General features: G+C 39.4%; 2 protein-coding genes across 3 annotated transcripts in view; one reads left to right on the top strand and one right to left on the bottom strand.

Annotated features, from left to right (window-relative positions):
• LOC126267338 (radial spoke head protein 6 homolog A) overlaps positions 1 to 8,848 on the top strand; it is a 355,206-nt gene extending 346,358 nt beyond the window's left edge. For both annotated transcript variants that reach the window (XM_049972452.1, XM_049972451.1), the window contains exon 10: positions 187 to 8,848. In XM_049972452.1, the coding sequence (XP_049828409.1) occupies positions 187 to 424 (238 nt within the window). In that variant the 3' untranslated portion in view covers positions 425 to 8,848. The remainder of the gene's footprint in view (positions 1 to 186) is intronic.
• LOC126267336 (unc-112-related protein-like) overlaps positions 8,562 to 17,342 on the bottom strand; it is a 617,319-nt gene continuing 608,538 nt past the window's right edge. Inside the window, exon 10 of the mRNA XM_049972442.1 lies at positions 8,562 to 10,755. Within this exon, the coding sequence (XP_049828399.1) occupies positions 10,555 to 10,755 (201 nt within the window). The 3' untranslated portion in view covers positions 8,562 to 10,554. The remainder of the gene's footprint in view (positions 10,756 to 17,342) is intronic.

The following is a 17,342-nucleotide window of genomic DNA, read 5'->3' as shown; positions in this document are numbered from 1 at the left end:
AACATTGTATCATCTTTTATTTGTTGATGTTTACATCTGCTACCACTCAATAAGTGGAAGCACATCCTGCAATATAGTTTTAGTGTAAAGACCAGTAAATGATGTTCACAAAATGTTGCTGTTTGTAACTTTGTTTTTCAAGATTTATGTACAGAATCTTTCATACTATAAACTACTTCCTTACAGGAAATCTGACAATATTTATTTGGGATGGGGCCACAAATATGTTGCTCATAACTATTCTCCTCCTGGGATGGAGTCTATTCAAACAGAATACCCCCTTGGGCCAGAAATAATGGAAATTGAGGACCCATCAGTAGAACAAGAAGAAGCATGGAGACTGGCTCACGAGAAAAAGAAGGCTCGACCTGAAGAAGAAGAAGAAGAGGAAGAGGAAGGAGAAGAGGAGGAAGATGAAGATTAGAATATCTGTGACAACTGTATTTTTTACTCATCATTATTATTTCCATTTTTGTTCTTTTATATATTTTATTTCATGTCTTATAGCTGTACATCATTATTTTACAAAAATAGCATAACCTTTCTCTCAAATAATTACTACTGTACACACACACACACACACACACACACACACACACACACACACACACACACACACACACACACACACGTTGATTGCTGGCGGTATGAACAATGTTGAGTGTGGGTGTTCAGATTCTTGTCAAAATTCACGCTATCACACTAGAAACTGCATGTATGATCTCCTAATGATGTACACATGGCTCTTCAAAAGATAACCAAAGACTAAAAATACAGCTAGATAATCTCTGAATAACATGTCAGACAAAGAATAGCTTCAACATATCCTATCTACTTGTCTGAAAATTATCACTCAGGAATTCGTAAAAAGTTTTAGCTGAGTAGTGAGGGGTAAAGAAACAGAAAATTTGATTGGAAATGTCTAACTGAGGTTACACATATCTCTTCAAAAAGTTGAGCCACATTGCACAATTCCTCTTTCTTCAGCAAAGAAGATAAGTCCAACAAAACAGTGTTTCATTAGTGCACACCAGGCGTCCATTCATTCATTCACCATGTGGCATGATTCCCGTCACAAAGGAGAACTTTCAAGAACATGGACTGAGTCAAGTTATATAGGGTACCTGTAAGTGAATTAATCCACAGTGTATCTTGGACAGAAAACACATTTATTTTAATAGAATGGTGTAAAATAATTTACTGAAAATAGTGGGCCTTAGTACCTTTGACTTTTTCCACTTTTCGGGTAATGAAATGGATTCTATGATAAAAAGATTCTGGTTCTTCTAAACTCCACTTGTGAAGCCAGTTTTTGAGATTGTTAAAAAATGTGAAGTGTTATTCAGAATGGCTGTGCTGCATTGACCAAAATAAATAGCAATGGAGAGAGGTGATTCTGGTGAATGTAGTGTGTCAGGTAAGTTGTCCTATCAGGGTACCTAAAGGTTTCCTTCACTCAGTTTGGAACATGTTATTTGACATTGTCACAAAGCAAAATGACTTTCACATCACTAATCGTATTATAGGTGCCTGTCTTTAGGTGCAGTGAATGAGTGAAACTGAGTAGCTGTGCTGTGTAGCATTTAGCTTCACCTTTTATCTGGTTACAGCAGCTTGCAGTATACTTTACTGAGCAGCAAACATTTTATTATGTCAGAATTGTTGTCAATGAATCTATACTTCCACTGGCAAACAATGACTTTCTGAAGCAGATGTTTTTTTAGATAAAACCAGAAGAGTAACACTTTCCACAAGTTCAGGGCATTAAGACGTATGTTCTTTACACTCCACCAGGAAGTCACACACAGATCTGAAAGTCTAATGTTTCTGCTATTAAACATGTCTTGTGTTGCAGTCCACTATGTCACACTAGTACAGCTACTGCCCTGTCTTTGCCAATAGTAAGAAATAATTTGAGATCCAAATACATTAATAAAACATGAACAAATCATTGAATCCTAATCACACACTGCATTAACAATAAACTATTTGTGATTACACCAGCTGAACACCTCTACTTTGAAAAAAGTTGCTGCCTCATGTATCTGTGATGTAGCAATATAAATAATAGGAGCAGTAAAAGTAATGTCTCACAATACAAGGTATCAACAGATCTGTGAAGAGGCCCATTTGCAGTACACTCGTGCTTCTTGTGCAGCTTTAAAATAAACACTGCTGCTTACTGTGTAACCAACAGAAAATAATTTTAAATAATCAGATAATTTGTAGGAGTGGTTAATGAGGTATATTTTCAATTTAATTTTCAATTATTAACAATTACAACTTTCTTGATTTATGCTACATGGGAGAGTGTTGGATAGCTCTGCACCAGATAAACATACCTCCACTCTGAATCCTAGACAATGATGCAAGATAAGAATATCCTGAATGTGCTCAGTGATGATTTGGATCTTAAAATCAGATTTTGTCTAGCAACTGACACCGAAAGTTGGGAACTAGCTTCATCTGAAAACAATGTTTCTGTGAAATTTGGCATTGTCTCTTAATAAAAAGCAATTATCAAACAGATTTTCATGCTCCTTGTTATTGACTTATTCCTATTTATGAACAAAGATTATAGTTAATTAAAATTAGCACAATTGTTCAAACTAAACATTCCAAATTTCATGTCAAGTGTTTTAAATTACTGGAAATTAATTATCTAACACAATAAGTAAACTTGAAGTTCAGAGCCACTGCCAATACTGTTCCAGATTTTGTAATAAACACTATGAAATACTGAACTTTGGCTGCTTGTTTAAATTATCTTAATTTTTCAGTACAAAATGAAGTACAGTATAAATTAAATAACTCACTAATCAAGAAACGCATGTAATTTACCATTATTTGTAATATGTGTGTATTCGTGTAAATGAGGGGATTCACAATGCAGAAGAAAAATAGTGCCGATATATTTTTATAAATTTGTAACCAGTAATATTTTTTGTAATTCAAAATCCTTTTCTTCTAACACCTCATCACAAACAGTAAATTCCAGCCTAGGCACATTTCAGAGCATTATGTAGTTTTTAAAACAACAGCTTGTCCTTAGTGGATGTCACCCAGATTTTTACACAAAACTCAATCATTATAGTTTAATTACTTTCAAGTCATATCTCTTACCTAATTTTTTTAAGTTAACTGTGTAGCGATAGCAGGTACTATGAGAGGTGGTCGTCATGCTGAGCTGTTGTCAGATCCAGTGACTCATCATATGGACTAATTTAAATGACCTACCAAAATGTAAATCACTTTAATAAATTATTGTAGGACTGTGATATGTGAGAACTGTGACATTTTCTTGTAACTGTGAACATTGTTTTGTGTGCCTCAGCTGAAATTTGACATTGCCATTGTGACTATTAAACTTTGTGGATTTGGACGTGGATAATTGCACTAATAATTTGTCATAGTGTAAAAGCTGGTCACCATACTTGTTAAGTGACCTTGACATGGAATAAAATGAGTGTATCATTGTCATGTAAAATATGGTGTGACGTACATCAATGAACAAAAACCATCTTACATTCAGTTAAATTTTCAGTTTTGCTGGTGCTGCCAAGGAGAGCTTATGAAATCCAAATTAGCTGGTACTGGATGGTCTGGTGATAACTGGGGAACATACCTCCATTATTGGCGTTCATTACAGTGACTTAAGTTATTGTCCAACTAACTGATAGATGTCTGGCCAATGAGACTTACATTTGGTTCTATCTTTGGCCTTTAAAAATCCCAGATGATCTGATGTCCAAGCATCAAGAAAAAAGTCAAATAAGGCTGCTGATAAATAAGCTGGCAAGCAACTATTTCCCTGCCATTGGGTCATCATTCCTTCATGTTTCATCTATTAATCTCACTTTCTCCTTTGGCATCTTCTCCTTGCTGTAAGGCCTCTATGTTCTTCAGTAATGCTGGATTTGCACCCGTGACTGGGGTATTGTCATCACTGTAATGATCCTCCAATGGATTCTGCAAAAGTCATTTGGCATATTTGTTTTTGTGCCCATTTTTGTGTATTACTGTGAAGTATTCCTGAAGCCAACAGTCCTGAACAAGCCTGCCAGCTTGTCAGCGAGCATAGAAAATGATCAGTCACAATAATGAATGCCCTGTCATTTAAACAGGATCAGAACTTACTGACTGCCCAGACAACTGAAGTCACTAGCAGAGAACTCTGGATGTGTAAGCAATCGTTACTTTAGTACCTTTTTCAATGTGCACTGCTCCCATCCCATAAAAAAGAGTAGTGGACAGCAGATGCAAGCTGAGGGTGCTGGCTGCTGCTGGGTGGTCAGATTGAGGCTCTGAAATGATAGTCTAGGAGAAAGCAATTTTGAGTGTGATGACATAACATAACTTCAATGGAAAATAATTTTAATATGATGATTTTTCAGTTAATGTTCCATCACTTCATGTGCTGAGCAGAGCTTGTGTAAGCTTCATGTGTATGATAATAAATAGTTAATGTCATTTATGTAATTTATTTTTGTAGTCATTGGTACATTAAAAGAAATATTTAATTATATTACAACTGGAAATAAAGTAATCGAGTAAGATTCCACAATGAAGGAATTAAGTGAGTTTAATCAGACGTTTAGTCTGAAACTTGAGTTAAGAAATAAACTTTAAAACTGGGATCTAAAGTAATATGCAAAAGGACCCTCGCACAGTGTCTAGTTTCTGCTGCACAGTCGCATCAAAAAGTGCTACAACTCATGAAAATAATCATGCCTCCTTAAGAGCACAGACTCTTTCATGTTAACTGATGCAAAAATAAATAAATAAATAAATAAATAAGTAATTGGCATCTACCTCAGCAGTTCTGGTAATTATCCTACCTTGCAAGTGAAAGCCTTTGTGAAGCATCTCACATCACAAATGTGCCAAAAAACTGGAAAATCTGTAATGGCCCTTACTTTTTATGTGACAGAACAGACTCCATTATGTCTCAAGATTTCTTGGCTTATAAAGAAGCACTTTCTTGGATTCATACAGAGCCTTTCAACTTGGATACACTTAAACACAGTTGTCAAATGGCCTAGATCTGCTTCAAATGTCTTTGAGAAAATAACATCATCAATGCAGTAAAGACATGTCATTCATTTAAGATAGCAGAGTTGGTTGTCGATCGTGGGTTCAGAGGTTGCTGTAGAATTGCACAGTCCAAAGCGCATAATTTCAAACTTGTAGAAGCATCAATAGTACAACAACACTTTGCAGCCTTCATACATCCAGGGCGTCATCACCTAGTAGTGGTTATATATACCCTTTTTGGTGAATTTATTCTTACACCAGTAATAGGTGCAGTAACACTGTGTACCATACATTTTCTTCATGAGAACCACAGGGGAAAACAAAGAACTCTCTGATGGCTGAATGATGAAGTCTCCCAGCATCTTCTCCATTTCTTCTAAATTATTTGGTTTTTAGGTGGAGGGACCTTATATGAGTGCTGACTGATGATTAGTTACCCCAGTGTTGATATCGTAAATGTCATTGGGTCTCCTGCTCTGTCTTGTCTCCTTCTGGATTTGAATGTACCCAAAAATTGACAGAGGGTGGCCAACACTACCTGACATTGGTCTTCAGTTGAGCCAAGCTGTTCAGTATCAGTACCGCACATAGCTTAGGTAAGGTGCTGACTTTCATGACTGAATTACTGTCACATAAATTTACATCTTACTCTACAGTCAATTAATCATCCATCTGAACCATTGCATCACACATATCATATATTGTCAAATTAATTTAATTGGACAGATAGAAAATCTACCCAACAAGAGGTGTCAGGACACACACATAAAAGAGGATAGTATTTAGGCAAGCTTTTGGAGCTGGTGGCTCCTTCTTGAGGCAGAAGGATTAAATGGAAAGTATGAATGGTGAAGGAGAAGGACTGGAGAGGTCTAGGAAAAGAGACAGATTTCAGGAAAGTCATCCAGAACCACATGTCAGGGGAGACTTACTGCATGGGATGAGAAGGGAGACTGATTGTTGGGGACTGATTGATGGTTCGCAACTGCATTGGATGAGATTTGAAAATCTGAGTGTTTAAAGATGTAAGACAGGATAACATGCAAGACAGAGATTACTGCTTAAACATCATGCATGGATTAATAACAGTGAAAAGTTAAGTGCATTAGCTTTTCTCTCTTATTAACTCGTGAATGATGTTTAATCAGTGGTGCCACTAGCACAAATAAGAATACACAACGCTATCCTAGCTTTCAAAATCAAAAGTTCCTTCTTAAGGAATGGCAGAGGGATAGGCTGTGGAAGGTTAAAAATAATTTAGATAAACTTGTCCTCAAAACAGGTTGATCCCTCTCATCCTAATGTCAAAGTGACTTGCCCTTCCTTTTTAACCTTCCCTAAACACTCTTCCTTGAGGAAGGAAGTTCCAGAAGCTAGGATAGTGTCATGTGTTGTTAGGTGTGCCTGTTTGACATGCAGATACACTGTGTGACAAGAAGAGTGAAGCACCTAGAAGGGGAGGAGGAAATGAAATGCAACATCAGGGGTTGAGAGGGTACATGATGTTATTTCAGTGATAACAAATTGGAGTCAAATTTACAAACATCTTGACAGTATGCGCCAGCTTGTTAGTATGTCATTGCCACTCCTCTCGCCCACAGTGTCATAAAGGCACCGTATCCTCTCCTGAGCTGATCTGGCCCACAACTGTCATCGGTCCTCGATATCCCAGATACTGGCACTGGGATACAGTTGATGTCCGAGCCGGTCCCACACATATTCTCGTTCTGTCGGGGACACGGGGACAGATCTGGGGATCTCGCTGGACACAGGAGTACCACATCATTACACTGACAGTTCACTGAAGCACATGCCATGTGTAGATGACCATTATTCTGTTTAAAAATGGCACTGTCAGACGAGAGGTAGCGCACGAGAGCACAAGATGTCTGTGACATACCGTCGTGTCATCAGTCCTACCTCATTAGTTATTAGCTGTGAATTGAAGTCATATCCGATGGCTCCGCACACTGTGATGCCAGAAGTGACACCACTGTTCCTTCCTAAAACATTGGAAGAATGGAACCTCTCCCCAGATTGTCACCTTACTCGCCTGTGGCAGTTATTCGGGGTACTGAAGAACTGCAGATCATCACTGAACACAGTGTGCTGCCATTCGTAAGCAGTTTGTGCTCTCAAGTCACAGAACCACTCCGAATGCAGCCGTCTGTGTCATCGCATTAACTGCACCCTATGCATGGGACAGTAATTCCCTAGTCCAGACGCTGTTAGTCTCCAACCGGCAGTGTGAGATGACACAGAACGTTGCAGGAAGCCCATCACTCATTCTCAGATGGCAGGTGAAGATGTGAAAGGATCGGAATGTTCTTGTCTCTTTATACATTGATCTTCCCTCTTGATGGTCAAATGTGGTTGACTTGAACCTCGGCGGTTGTGGGCCCGCACTGACTATCCCACGCAGTCTGTCATCAGGTAGCTGAATGGCACACAGATCTGGATGTTGCACAATTTGGCCAGCCGGCTGATTGGAGACATACAGTGAGATGCCTTTGAAACTCTGTAAGGTGATGATTATGCCAGCTCACATGAGCACACAGTCTTCACAGTGATCACTTAATATGCGACACTGTTTGTGTCCTAATACACCTCACCAGTTCTGGTGACAACTTTAAACACAAAAACGCTAATGCATACCAGTGGCAGTTCTACCTGTCACAGAGAATTGCAACTCTAATTGTTTTGTAGCCAACAATGCTGTGTACCCATGAGACGTTACATTGGCATCCAACCGTGTCTTCTGGGTGCTTCATATTTTTTGTCTAGCAATGTATTTCACCTCCTAGAGGTAAGTACTGGCTACAAATTGTGACATAATGTTGAATGTTATGGTATCTGATTGCTCATTGAAGATAAATGTAATGTCCCTCCGTCCATTTCCCCCACACGTGTGCTAACAGTACTTTGATGACAGTCTGAGCATGAACTTACACTAGCACGTATTGGAGAAGACTTGGAGATTCACCCATCTCTGATGAGTTTTCGTGGTACCCACATTCAGCTTATATCGGTGTTATACTTGGCAGTTATTCTCACATCTGCATGATTAAGCTGTCTGTCACAAAAACACTGAGCTGAAGCCAACAACAGTTCTTCCAAATAACCGGAAAGTGAAGCATAATTCCTGAAGGAAATCAGTGCTCTTTCAACTATAAGGCACACTGCTTAAACTGAATAACAGTAATATCATTCGAAGCATGGAACACAAACGCAAAGCTAAGAACTGCTTATAGAATTTCTTTTTGGGAAACGTTACAATCACTTCTGAGTTAGTGCACCATTAATTACATCGTCAAATGCTGCTGTCACAATTTTCGCCACTTTTATCAAAATATTTCGAATTATAGAACCTTTGAATATCCAGAACTGAAAAAACAGAGTACATTGATGTTCCAACCCATACAGCTACCATCCTACTTGATTACATGTTAATTATAAATTTTAACCTTGATTTTAGTGTCTGACATGGAGGTTTTTTCAAAATCATTGCAACTGAAAAACTGGCCAGCTAAACTGTTGTTATTAGGCTTTATTCAAAAGTACTGTAACATCACAAAATACTGTTCCATTTACATTTTGCCTCTTTGGTCTCTGTATAAGTACACTTAAATTGTGTTCGAGAAGTGGATGTCAGCTCAGTATATAGAGGAATCTTACTACTGTTTACATTTTCATACAAATGCTAAGTACTTATTTCTGTTGCTTCCATTCTCACTGTTACCATACATGATGCTCTTTCATGTGTACATTTTTTTATTTCTGTTCCAAGTACTTACAATTGTAACAGTTACATTAACAGGAATATAAAATGCCATATTTTAACAGATATACACCAAAATCTAACAAATATAAATAACAATTTACTTCAAACTTATGTTACAATATGTTAAATATATTTACATATAAACACTGTTCACTAATACAATTAATCAGAATATCTCTTTCATTGTAATTCACTATAATCATTTCCGGGAATTGATGTTATCATTTACAGGTTTTGCTCATAACATTATCAAACTCTTATACATTAAGTTATTTTATTATTATTGCATTTATTATTAGAAAATTAAAAACTTTGAATGAAATAATTACTTCCAAGTAATGACTGTAAACAACTGTCACCAAATTTAGAAATATTCTTGTGCATTACCTGATGCATACTGGATGGGGATGACATTACTGACAGAGAAAATTTTCAATGTAATGAAAAGATGATTACACTTAGATAATTTGTTTACTCATACACATTGCATTTCAGATTCTGTGTTTGCTTCACTAGGTTCCATTTCATTATTAATGCCTAACTGCAGTAATCCCACTGAAATGTCGTTAGTGACCATTGTCAGTTTAAGTGAAGTGTACTTCGAACAAAGTGTTGTATGACAACATTTGACATGTCTTATACTGGTCTTCATAATCAGGGTGCTTGGTCTGTTCTTTTGTTAAAGGTGTGAAACTAAGATAAACAGTAATTAAAAAGCAAAATGCAAGCCACAGAACCTAAAATATCTTATGAATCTCCAAATAAAATATCTTTGACTCATCCCATCCTTTTCTTTTACAATTCATTTCCATAATACATTACAAAATGAACTGATGAAATTAATGAAAATGTTTTGTCCATAATCTTTCACAGGACGATAAATTCTCTGGTGAACATAGAAAAAAAATACATTTTCGATTATAGGTAAACATAAACAATGGCAGCTCTTTTTGGTGCATACTTACAACTTAAATCAAACCTCATTTGTAGACTTTTTATCAGGAAATCTACTCAGTTACAGAATCATAATGGTAACTACCATAAATATTGCTACACACAGCTCATGAATATAGGAGAACAATAGTCACTGGCTGAACACTGAATGTGACAAACACTGAAAACAACTGTCCTATGGAGTCAATTTCACCTATCACTGGATATAACACATTACTAAGGAAACTGTTCATTTTATTTTTTATTATGAGGTTGTTGCAACACAAGCACCACTCTCTCTCTCTCTCTCTCTCTCTCTCTCTCTCTCTCTCTCTCTCTCTCTCTTCTCTCTCTCTCTCTCTCCTAAGAAATTTCATTAAACAAATAAACATATTTGCAGTTACTTCCTAGTTGTATCACCAATTTGAGACTGAATCTTATTTGGTTAGTAAGCTCTTGTAGCTGATTTTATATCAGATTCTTAAACCAAAGCTAATGCAACAACAAGAAAAAACATGAAGCCAACATTACAATATAATAATGGCAAGTCTCATTTTAAAAAACCAGCCTGATGAACATCCAACAATTTGAAATATATTATTGCTCTTTGTTACAGTAAACTTTATTTAAACTTCAAAATTTTCAAACATTAAAAATACTTCTCTTTTAAAAATAATGTTGCCAAAGCTCATATTAAATGTCATATTTCAACTTTGATCATATATATGTTCACAGTTGTAGAAGGCACCTTGTTGCATGTTTACTTGTGTCTTGCATTTACGTAAAAAAATGTTCTAGTTGGTGACTCAGACCCACCCACCAGTCAATTTGTGGAACATTTCTTCATTGAGTGTCTGATTTGCTTCCTTGGATCTCATAGACAAAAATATATATCCTCCAATGAATTCATGAATAACTTTGCAGTCAGCTGAGAGACAACTGAAAATAATGTTTTCCTCTTCAAACTGGACCATCATGTGTTTAACTTCCCAGTTAACATTCCATGCCTGTAAAATATGTAGAAGCGTGTAATTTGATATTTGGCATGCACCTAATAATAGTGAAATCATGATTTTTTGACAGCAGGGTGTTCAGCAGAGGAGTCTCCGATTTCAAAATAAATATCTCAAAAACTAAGATGAATAGATGAGTGTAACAAATGGTATCTTTATTGTGAAAGATGTAGGAATTTTATACAGACGTTGCAAAATACACAGTGCCTATAAATAGCGTGCTGCAAGTCAGAGCAATCAGTTCCCCTGCTGAAACATGACAGGAGGTTAGCACACTGAAAGAAGAGGTTGAAATCATGTATTCCATTGAACAATGGGTTTTTGTGGTAGTGGAATACCACAGGTTAGAATGCAGTCCTGCGGAACAAGGCACAGTTTTGAAATGCAATTTAATGTTCCAAGACCATTTGAGAGTTCTTCAGCAAATTCCACCACACAGGCAGTGTGTCTCTGTAGTTACTCCTGAAAATGTCGCCACGGTTTCTGGAATTATTCAGCAAAATTCATGAAAATCCATTTGAAGAATTGCAGCAGAGACTGGTTTGAAGCATTCCAGCACCCAGCAAATTCTGAGACTTACGTTACTCATGTTTCCATTCGAAATCCAAAGCCACCAGGCCATACCTGTGTGCAAAGGGGTGACTTTTCTCACAGTGATTAATAATGAAGAATTTGATGTTGACTTCATGTGGTTAACAGATGAAGCACACTTCCACCTGAATGGGTTTGTGAATAAACAAAAGTTATGCTATTCCAAAAATCCCCATTTGTGTGAAATGAAGCCACTGTTCTTCCCATAGTTACTGTTTGGGCTGTGGTACACAGCAAAAGCATTTTTGCCTTTTTGTCAAGCAAGAAACTCTCAATAGAGAAGATTAATTGCCATTTTGTAACAGTTTCTCACCACAGAGCTAGCGTTGGACGACCAACCGGGCCCCAATTAGTTTAATCAATATGGAGCCAGACAACATCACACCAAACAGGAATTACACTTTCTTGATTAATACATTGGCAACAGACTCAGTGTGTTGGATTATTGCAAATTTACTGGTGCAGTGATGGATTGGCCTCCACAGTCACCCAATCTGACTCCTTGTGACTACATTTTGTGGGCATATAGAAAGACACTCTCTACTGGAACCATCCCAACATGATGAATGAGCATGAATTGGTGATCTCTGTTGCATCTGAGGCCATTTCCATTGAGACACTACAGGATGTGATAGAAAACTTCATTGTCCATTTGCTCCACCTCCCTACTCTTTGTGGTGGATATTTTGAAAAAATTGTGATGTGATGAGTTTCATTATGCACACTGATAATGCACGGGATACAGCACCATCTGTCAGCAGCTTTTTGAACTATTTCAAAACTTCTATACACAGCTTTCCCAAAAAATATACCTTTTGTTGCACTCATCTATTGATCTTAGTTTCAAAGATATTTAATTTTGAAATCATGGACTCCTTCACTGGATATCCTGTAAATATAGTATTCATTCCACTTCACTGCTGGTTCATTGATACATCAACTGGTTTTCATGGTTATATTGAAAAACAGCTGCAAAGTTATTTTTATTTAAAAATAACATGTTTCACCACAGTTAGGCATCATCAAATTGTCTGAATGGAAAAAAAGTTGCTAACTAAATAACTATCCTGTAGCAATATTATGAAAAGGAAAGTTGCTACTCACAACATAGCGGAGATGCTGAGTCGCAGTTAGACACAACAAAAGACTGCCACAATATAAGCTTTCGGCCAACAAGGCCCTTGTCGAAAATAGATGACAGTCACACACACACACACACACACACACACATACACACACACACACACGCATACACACCTAATTGCAGCCTATGGCAGCAGTGCATGATGGGAGTGGCAACTGGATGGGGGTAAGGAGGAGGCTGGGGCAGCAGTGCATGATGGGAGTGGCAACTAGGTGGGGGTAAGGAGGAGGCTGGGGTGGGGAGAGGGAGGGATAGCAGGGTAGGGGTCGGTAACAGTGAAGTGCTGCTGGGGAGCAAGTAAGGATGAGGTGGAGAGGGTAGGGCTGTTAGGTGCAGTTGTGGGGTTACACATATGGTAGGGGAAGAGGAGGGGAGGGGGGAGGGGGGGTAGTGGAAAAAGAGAGAAGTAAAAAGATTGGGTGCCTTGGTGGAACGGGAACAGGGAAGGGGCTGGATGGGAGACAAAAATGACTAACAAAGGTTGAGGCCAGGAGGGTCACAGGAACATAGGACATATTGCAGGGAAAGTTCCCACCTGCAAAATCCAGAGAAGCAGGTGTTGATAGGAAGAATTCATATGGCACAGGCTGTGAAGCAGTCATTGAAATGAAGGATGTCATATTTGGCAGCATGCTCAGCAACAGGGTGCTTGTTTCTTGGCCACAGTTGCCATCCATGCAGACAGACAGCTTGTTGGTTGTCATGCCCACTTAGAATGCAGCACAGTGGTTGAAGCTTAGCTTGTAGATTACATGACTGGTTTGAGAGGTAGCCCTGCCTTTGGTGGGATAGGTGATGCTTGTGACCAGATGAAGTAGGTGGTTGTGGGAGGATGTATGGGACGTGACTTGCATTCAGGTCTATTACAGGGATATGAACCATGAGGTAAGGGTTTTGAAGTAGGGGTTGTGTAGGGATGGACAAGAATATTTTGTAGGTTCGGTGGACAGCAGAATAACACTGTGCGAGGGGTGGGAAGGATAGTGGTTAGGACATTTCTCATTTCAGGGCATGCCAAGAGGTAGTTGAAACCCTGGCAGAGAATGTAATTCAGTTGCTCCATTCCTGGGTGGTAGTTACAAGGGGAATGCTCCTCTGTGGCCAGACAGTGAGACTTTGGGAGGTTGTGAACGTCTGGGAAGATAAGGCATGGGAGATTTGTTTTGTTACAAAATTGTGAGGATAATTATGGTCTGTGAAGGCTTCAGTGAGACCCTCAGTATATTTTGAGGGACCGCTCATCACTGCAGATGCAACGACGACCATGGGTGGCCAGCTGTATGAAAGGGACTTCTTGGCATGGAATGTGTGTGGCAGCTATCAAAGTATAGGTGTTGTATGTGGTTAGTAGGACTGACATGGACAGAGGTACTGATGTAGCCATCTTTGAGGTGGAGGTCAACATCTAGGAAGGTGGTTTGTTGGATTGAGTAGAGCCAGGTGAAGCAAATGGGGGAGAAGCAGTTGAGGTCACCAGTGAATCCAAACCAGGTGAGGGGTTTAGGATTCTGGGTGTTTAGAAAGCATTCCTCTAGATGACCCATGAATAGGTTAGCATAGGATAGTGGTATGCGGGTTCCCATAGCCACACTCCAGATTTATTTGTAGGTAATGCCTTCAAAGGAGAATTAATTGTGGGTGAGGATACACGAGGTGGAATCCAAAATTTTTGGGACTGGTGCTGCCATCTGGAAAGTAGGAGTATTAGATCTTTGCACCACTAGGTGGCAAGAGCTGCATATCTGATGAATCAGTGTGTGGAGTGGCATTCAGCTTGGAGGATGTGTTGTGTGTCCACAGCGATTTCCATAATACTCCGTATTTGTTGTGTGGCGATTTTACGACGGATCCGCAAACAGAACAGTGCATGTGTATCAAATTTTGTGCAAATCTCTGATGATCCCACCTTTTTGTCATGGGTTATCACGACAAGAGCTGGATTTACAGTTATGACCAAGAGACAAAGTAACAATTGTCCCAAGCTCTCCAAGAGTGAAAAAAGCAAGACAGGTGAAAAGCAAAGTGAAGAGCAACATCATCATTTTCTTTTATATCAATGGAATTGTGCACAAAGAATTTGTCCCACCCAACCAAACAGTGAATTCCATGTTCTACTGTGATGTTTTGTGATGGCTCTGCGCAGCGACAACAACTCGAACTTTGGCGTCAAGGGAACTGGCTGGTGCATCACAACAATGCGCACCGTCACACGTCCTTGCTCACCAGGACCTTTTTGCAAAAAACTACATGGCAGTTGTATCCCACCCACGGTACTTGCCAGATGTGGCACTTTGCGACTCTGCGCTATTCCCAAAACTGAAACTCAAGTAGAAACGCTGTCGGTTAGACACTAAAGAGGTTTCAAGAAGCATTGCTGGCGGTGATAAACACCCTCAAAGAACAGGATTTTCAGAAAATGTTTGACCATGGGCAGAAGTGCTGGGACTGTTGTGTATGTGTGGGTGGGAGCTACTTCGAAAGTGATGGTGACCATTAGTTCAGAGGTAAGGTTTTCAACAGATGGCAGCACCAGTCCCGAAAATTTTGGATAGCACCTCATAGTTTGACATGGTGACTAGGAAGGAGGTTGTTGGTTTGGAATCCATGGGCTTTGGGAAATTTAGTGTTCAACAGTGGTAAGGCCATGGGCATTAGGCATGTTAGTGTAAAAGGAGGTGGCATCAATAGTGATGAACAGGGCACCATGTGGTAAAGGGACAGGAACTGTGGAGAGACGATGGAGGAAATTTTTGGTATCTTTTATGTAGGAGAGTAGGTTCCAGCTAATAGACTGAAGGTATTGATCCCAAGAGCAGAGATTCTCTCAGTGGTGGCACGGCAAGTGGCCACAATGGGGCATCCTGGGTGGTTGGGTTTGTGGACTTTAGGAAGCATCTATAAGGTAGGAGTGTGCGGATTGGTAGGGCTGATCAGAGAAGTGGACTACGGGGAGAGGTTCTGGGATAAGATTAAGGATTTGAGGAGGGACTGAAGATCCTGCTGGATTTCTGGAATGGGGTCGCTGTGGCAATGTTTGTAAGTGGATGTATCCGACAGCTGGCAGGGTCCTTCTGCCAGGTAATCCTTGTGGTTCCAAACAACAGTGGTGGAGCTACATACTCCAGTCCAGTCACAAACATCACCTATCCCATCAAAGGCAGGGCTACCTGTCAAATCAGTCACGCGCAGCATTCTATGTGGCCATGACAACCAACAAGTTGTCTGTCTGCATGAATGGCAACTGTGGCGAAGAAACAAGTGGGCCACCCTGTTGCTGAGTATTCTGTCCAACATAACATCCTTCATTTCAATGACTGCTTCACAGCCTGTTCCATATGAATCCGTCCTACTAACACCAGCTTTTCTGAAATGCGCAGGTGGGAACTCTCCCTGCAATATATTCTATGTTCCTGTAACCTGGTCTCAACCTCTGTTTGTCATTTTTCTCACCCATCCAGCCCCTTCCCTGTTCCCATTCCAGCATACACAATGCACCCAGTCTTTTTACTTCTCTCCTTTTGTGGGTTCCCCCCACCCCACCCCACCCCCCCACCCTTACTCTCCTCTGGCCTCTGTCTAACCTCCCAACTGCACCTAACTGGCCTACCCTCTTTCCACTTCGTTCTTGTGTGCTTCCCAGCAGCACTTCACTGTCCCACATCCCTACCCTGCTATCCCTCCCCCTCCCGACCAAAGCTAACTAACATAATTTTTATTACAAATGTTCACTGTGTGCACTTTTAGTTATGTGGCACACATCCAATATACAATGCAGTTCTTCTGTGCTTAACAAGCTCAGAGTAACAGGAGCAATAGCTGCTTCAGTACTGTGTCTCTACACTGGCAAATCATTAGGTAGGAGCAGAATGTAGTCATGATCATTTATAAAGACCCAAAGGAAAAGGTCACACAGTGTGAGGTAAGGTGAACATGGAGGCCTGTGGAACAGACCTTTGTCATACAGACTGTTTACAACCAATCCAACGGTCACTGACATTAACTCTCAGTCACTCTTGAACAAAGAGATGGCAATGGTATGGGGCTCCATCTTGTTGCCAAGTAAAGTTTTCAGGTTCACCTTCTAATTGGACAGAGTCATTCATGCAGCATATCCATATATGTCATCCCTGTTATGGTAGTTTCAGTGAAAAAAAAATGGTCTTTAAGTACAGGACAGACTTCAGACTACTGAGGAAGCACTTTAGTTTTCATAAGAACTATCTGTAGCTGCAATAGCAATGTGATCTATATGTAGGTGTGATACCAGTGTGATAATGGTAGCAGATTTGCTCTTTCAGAATATCTCAAGAGACTTTGTGCAGTGCCCTTCTGGAGCATATGGCACTGCCTGAAGCCTGTGAAAACTTGACAAGGGCAACCACAAACTGAGGTGTTATTTTTCTTATGTGACTTCTTATGTACTCAATGCTACTCTGTATCAGGGCACCAAACATATTCTGAAAATAGTGTCAATTGTTGTTTGCCTGCTAACACATTTGCATGGACAGTAGTCCATGCGTTTACCACTTGCTGTACCAGCAAATCTTAAGATGCCTTAAAGGTGGAGGAATGTGTTATTGGCAAAATATAAAATAATAAAGAATGTTTTCCACCTAAGATTATTTATCTCTTGAAAACATTTCTCACTGCTTGCTGCATCTTGTCATGAACTGGAAAAAGTTCTACATTGTGTGAAGATAGAAGAGAACCTGGCAATTAAAATCTACTCATAAACACAAATAAATGGAGTTCCAGAGATGTAGTGAATAGAAATAATTAGAAATCAGTAACTTCACAGGCTTTACAAAGCGGTAACAAAGGTACCTTGAGTACATACATTTCCTTC

The sequence above is a fragment of the Schistocerca gregaria genome, chromosome 4, assembly GCF_023897955.1.
Source record: "Schistocerca gregaria isolate iqSchGreg1 chromosome 4, iqSchGreg1.2, whole genome shotgun sequence".
In the NCBI taxonomy this organism is placed as follows: Eukaryota; Metazoa; Arthropoda; class Insecta; order Orthoptera; family Acrididae; genus Schistocerca; species Schistocerca gregaria.
This window is presented reverse-complemented; position numbering and strand designations above follow the sequence as displayed.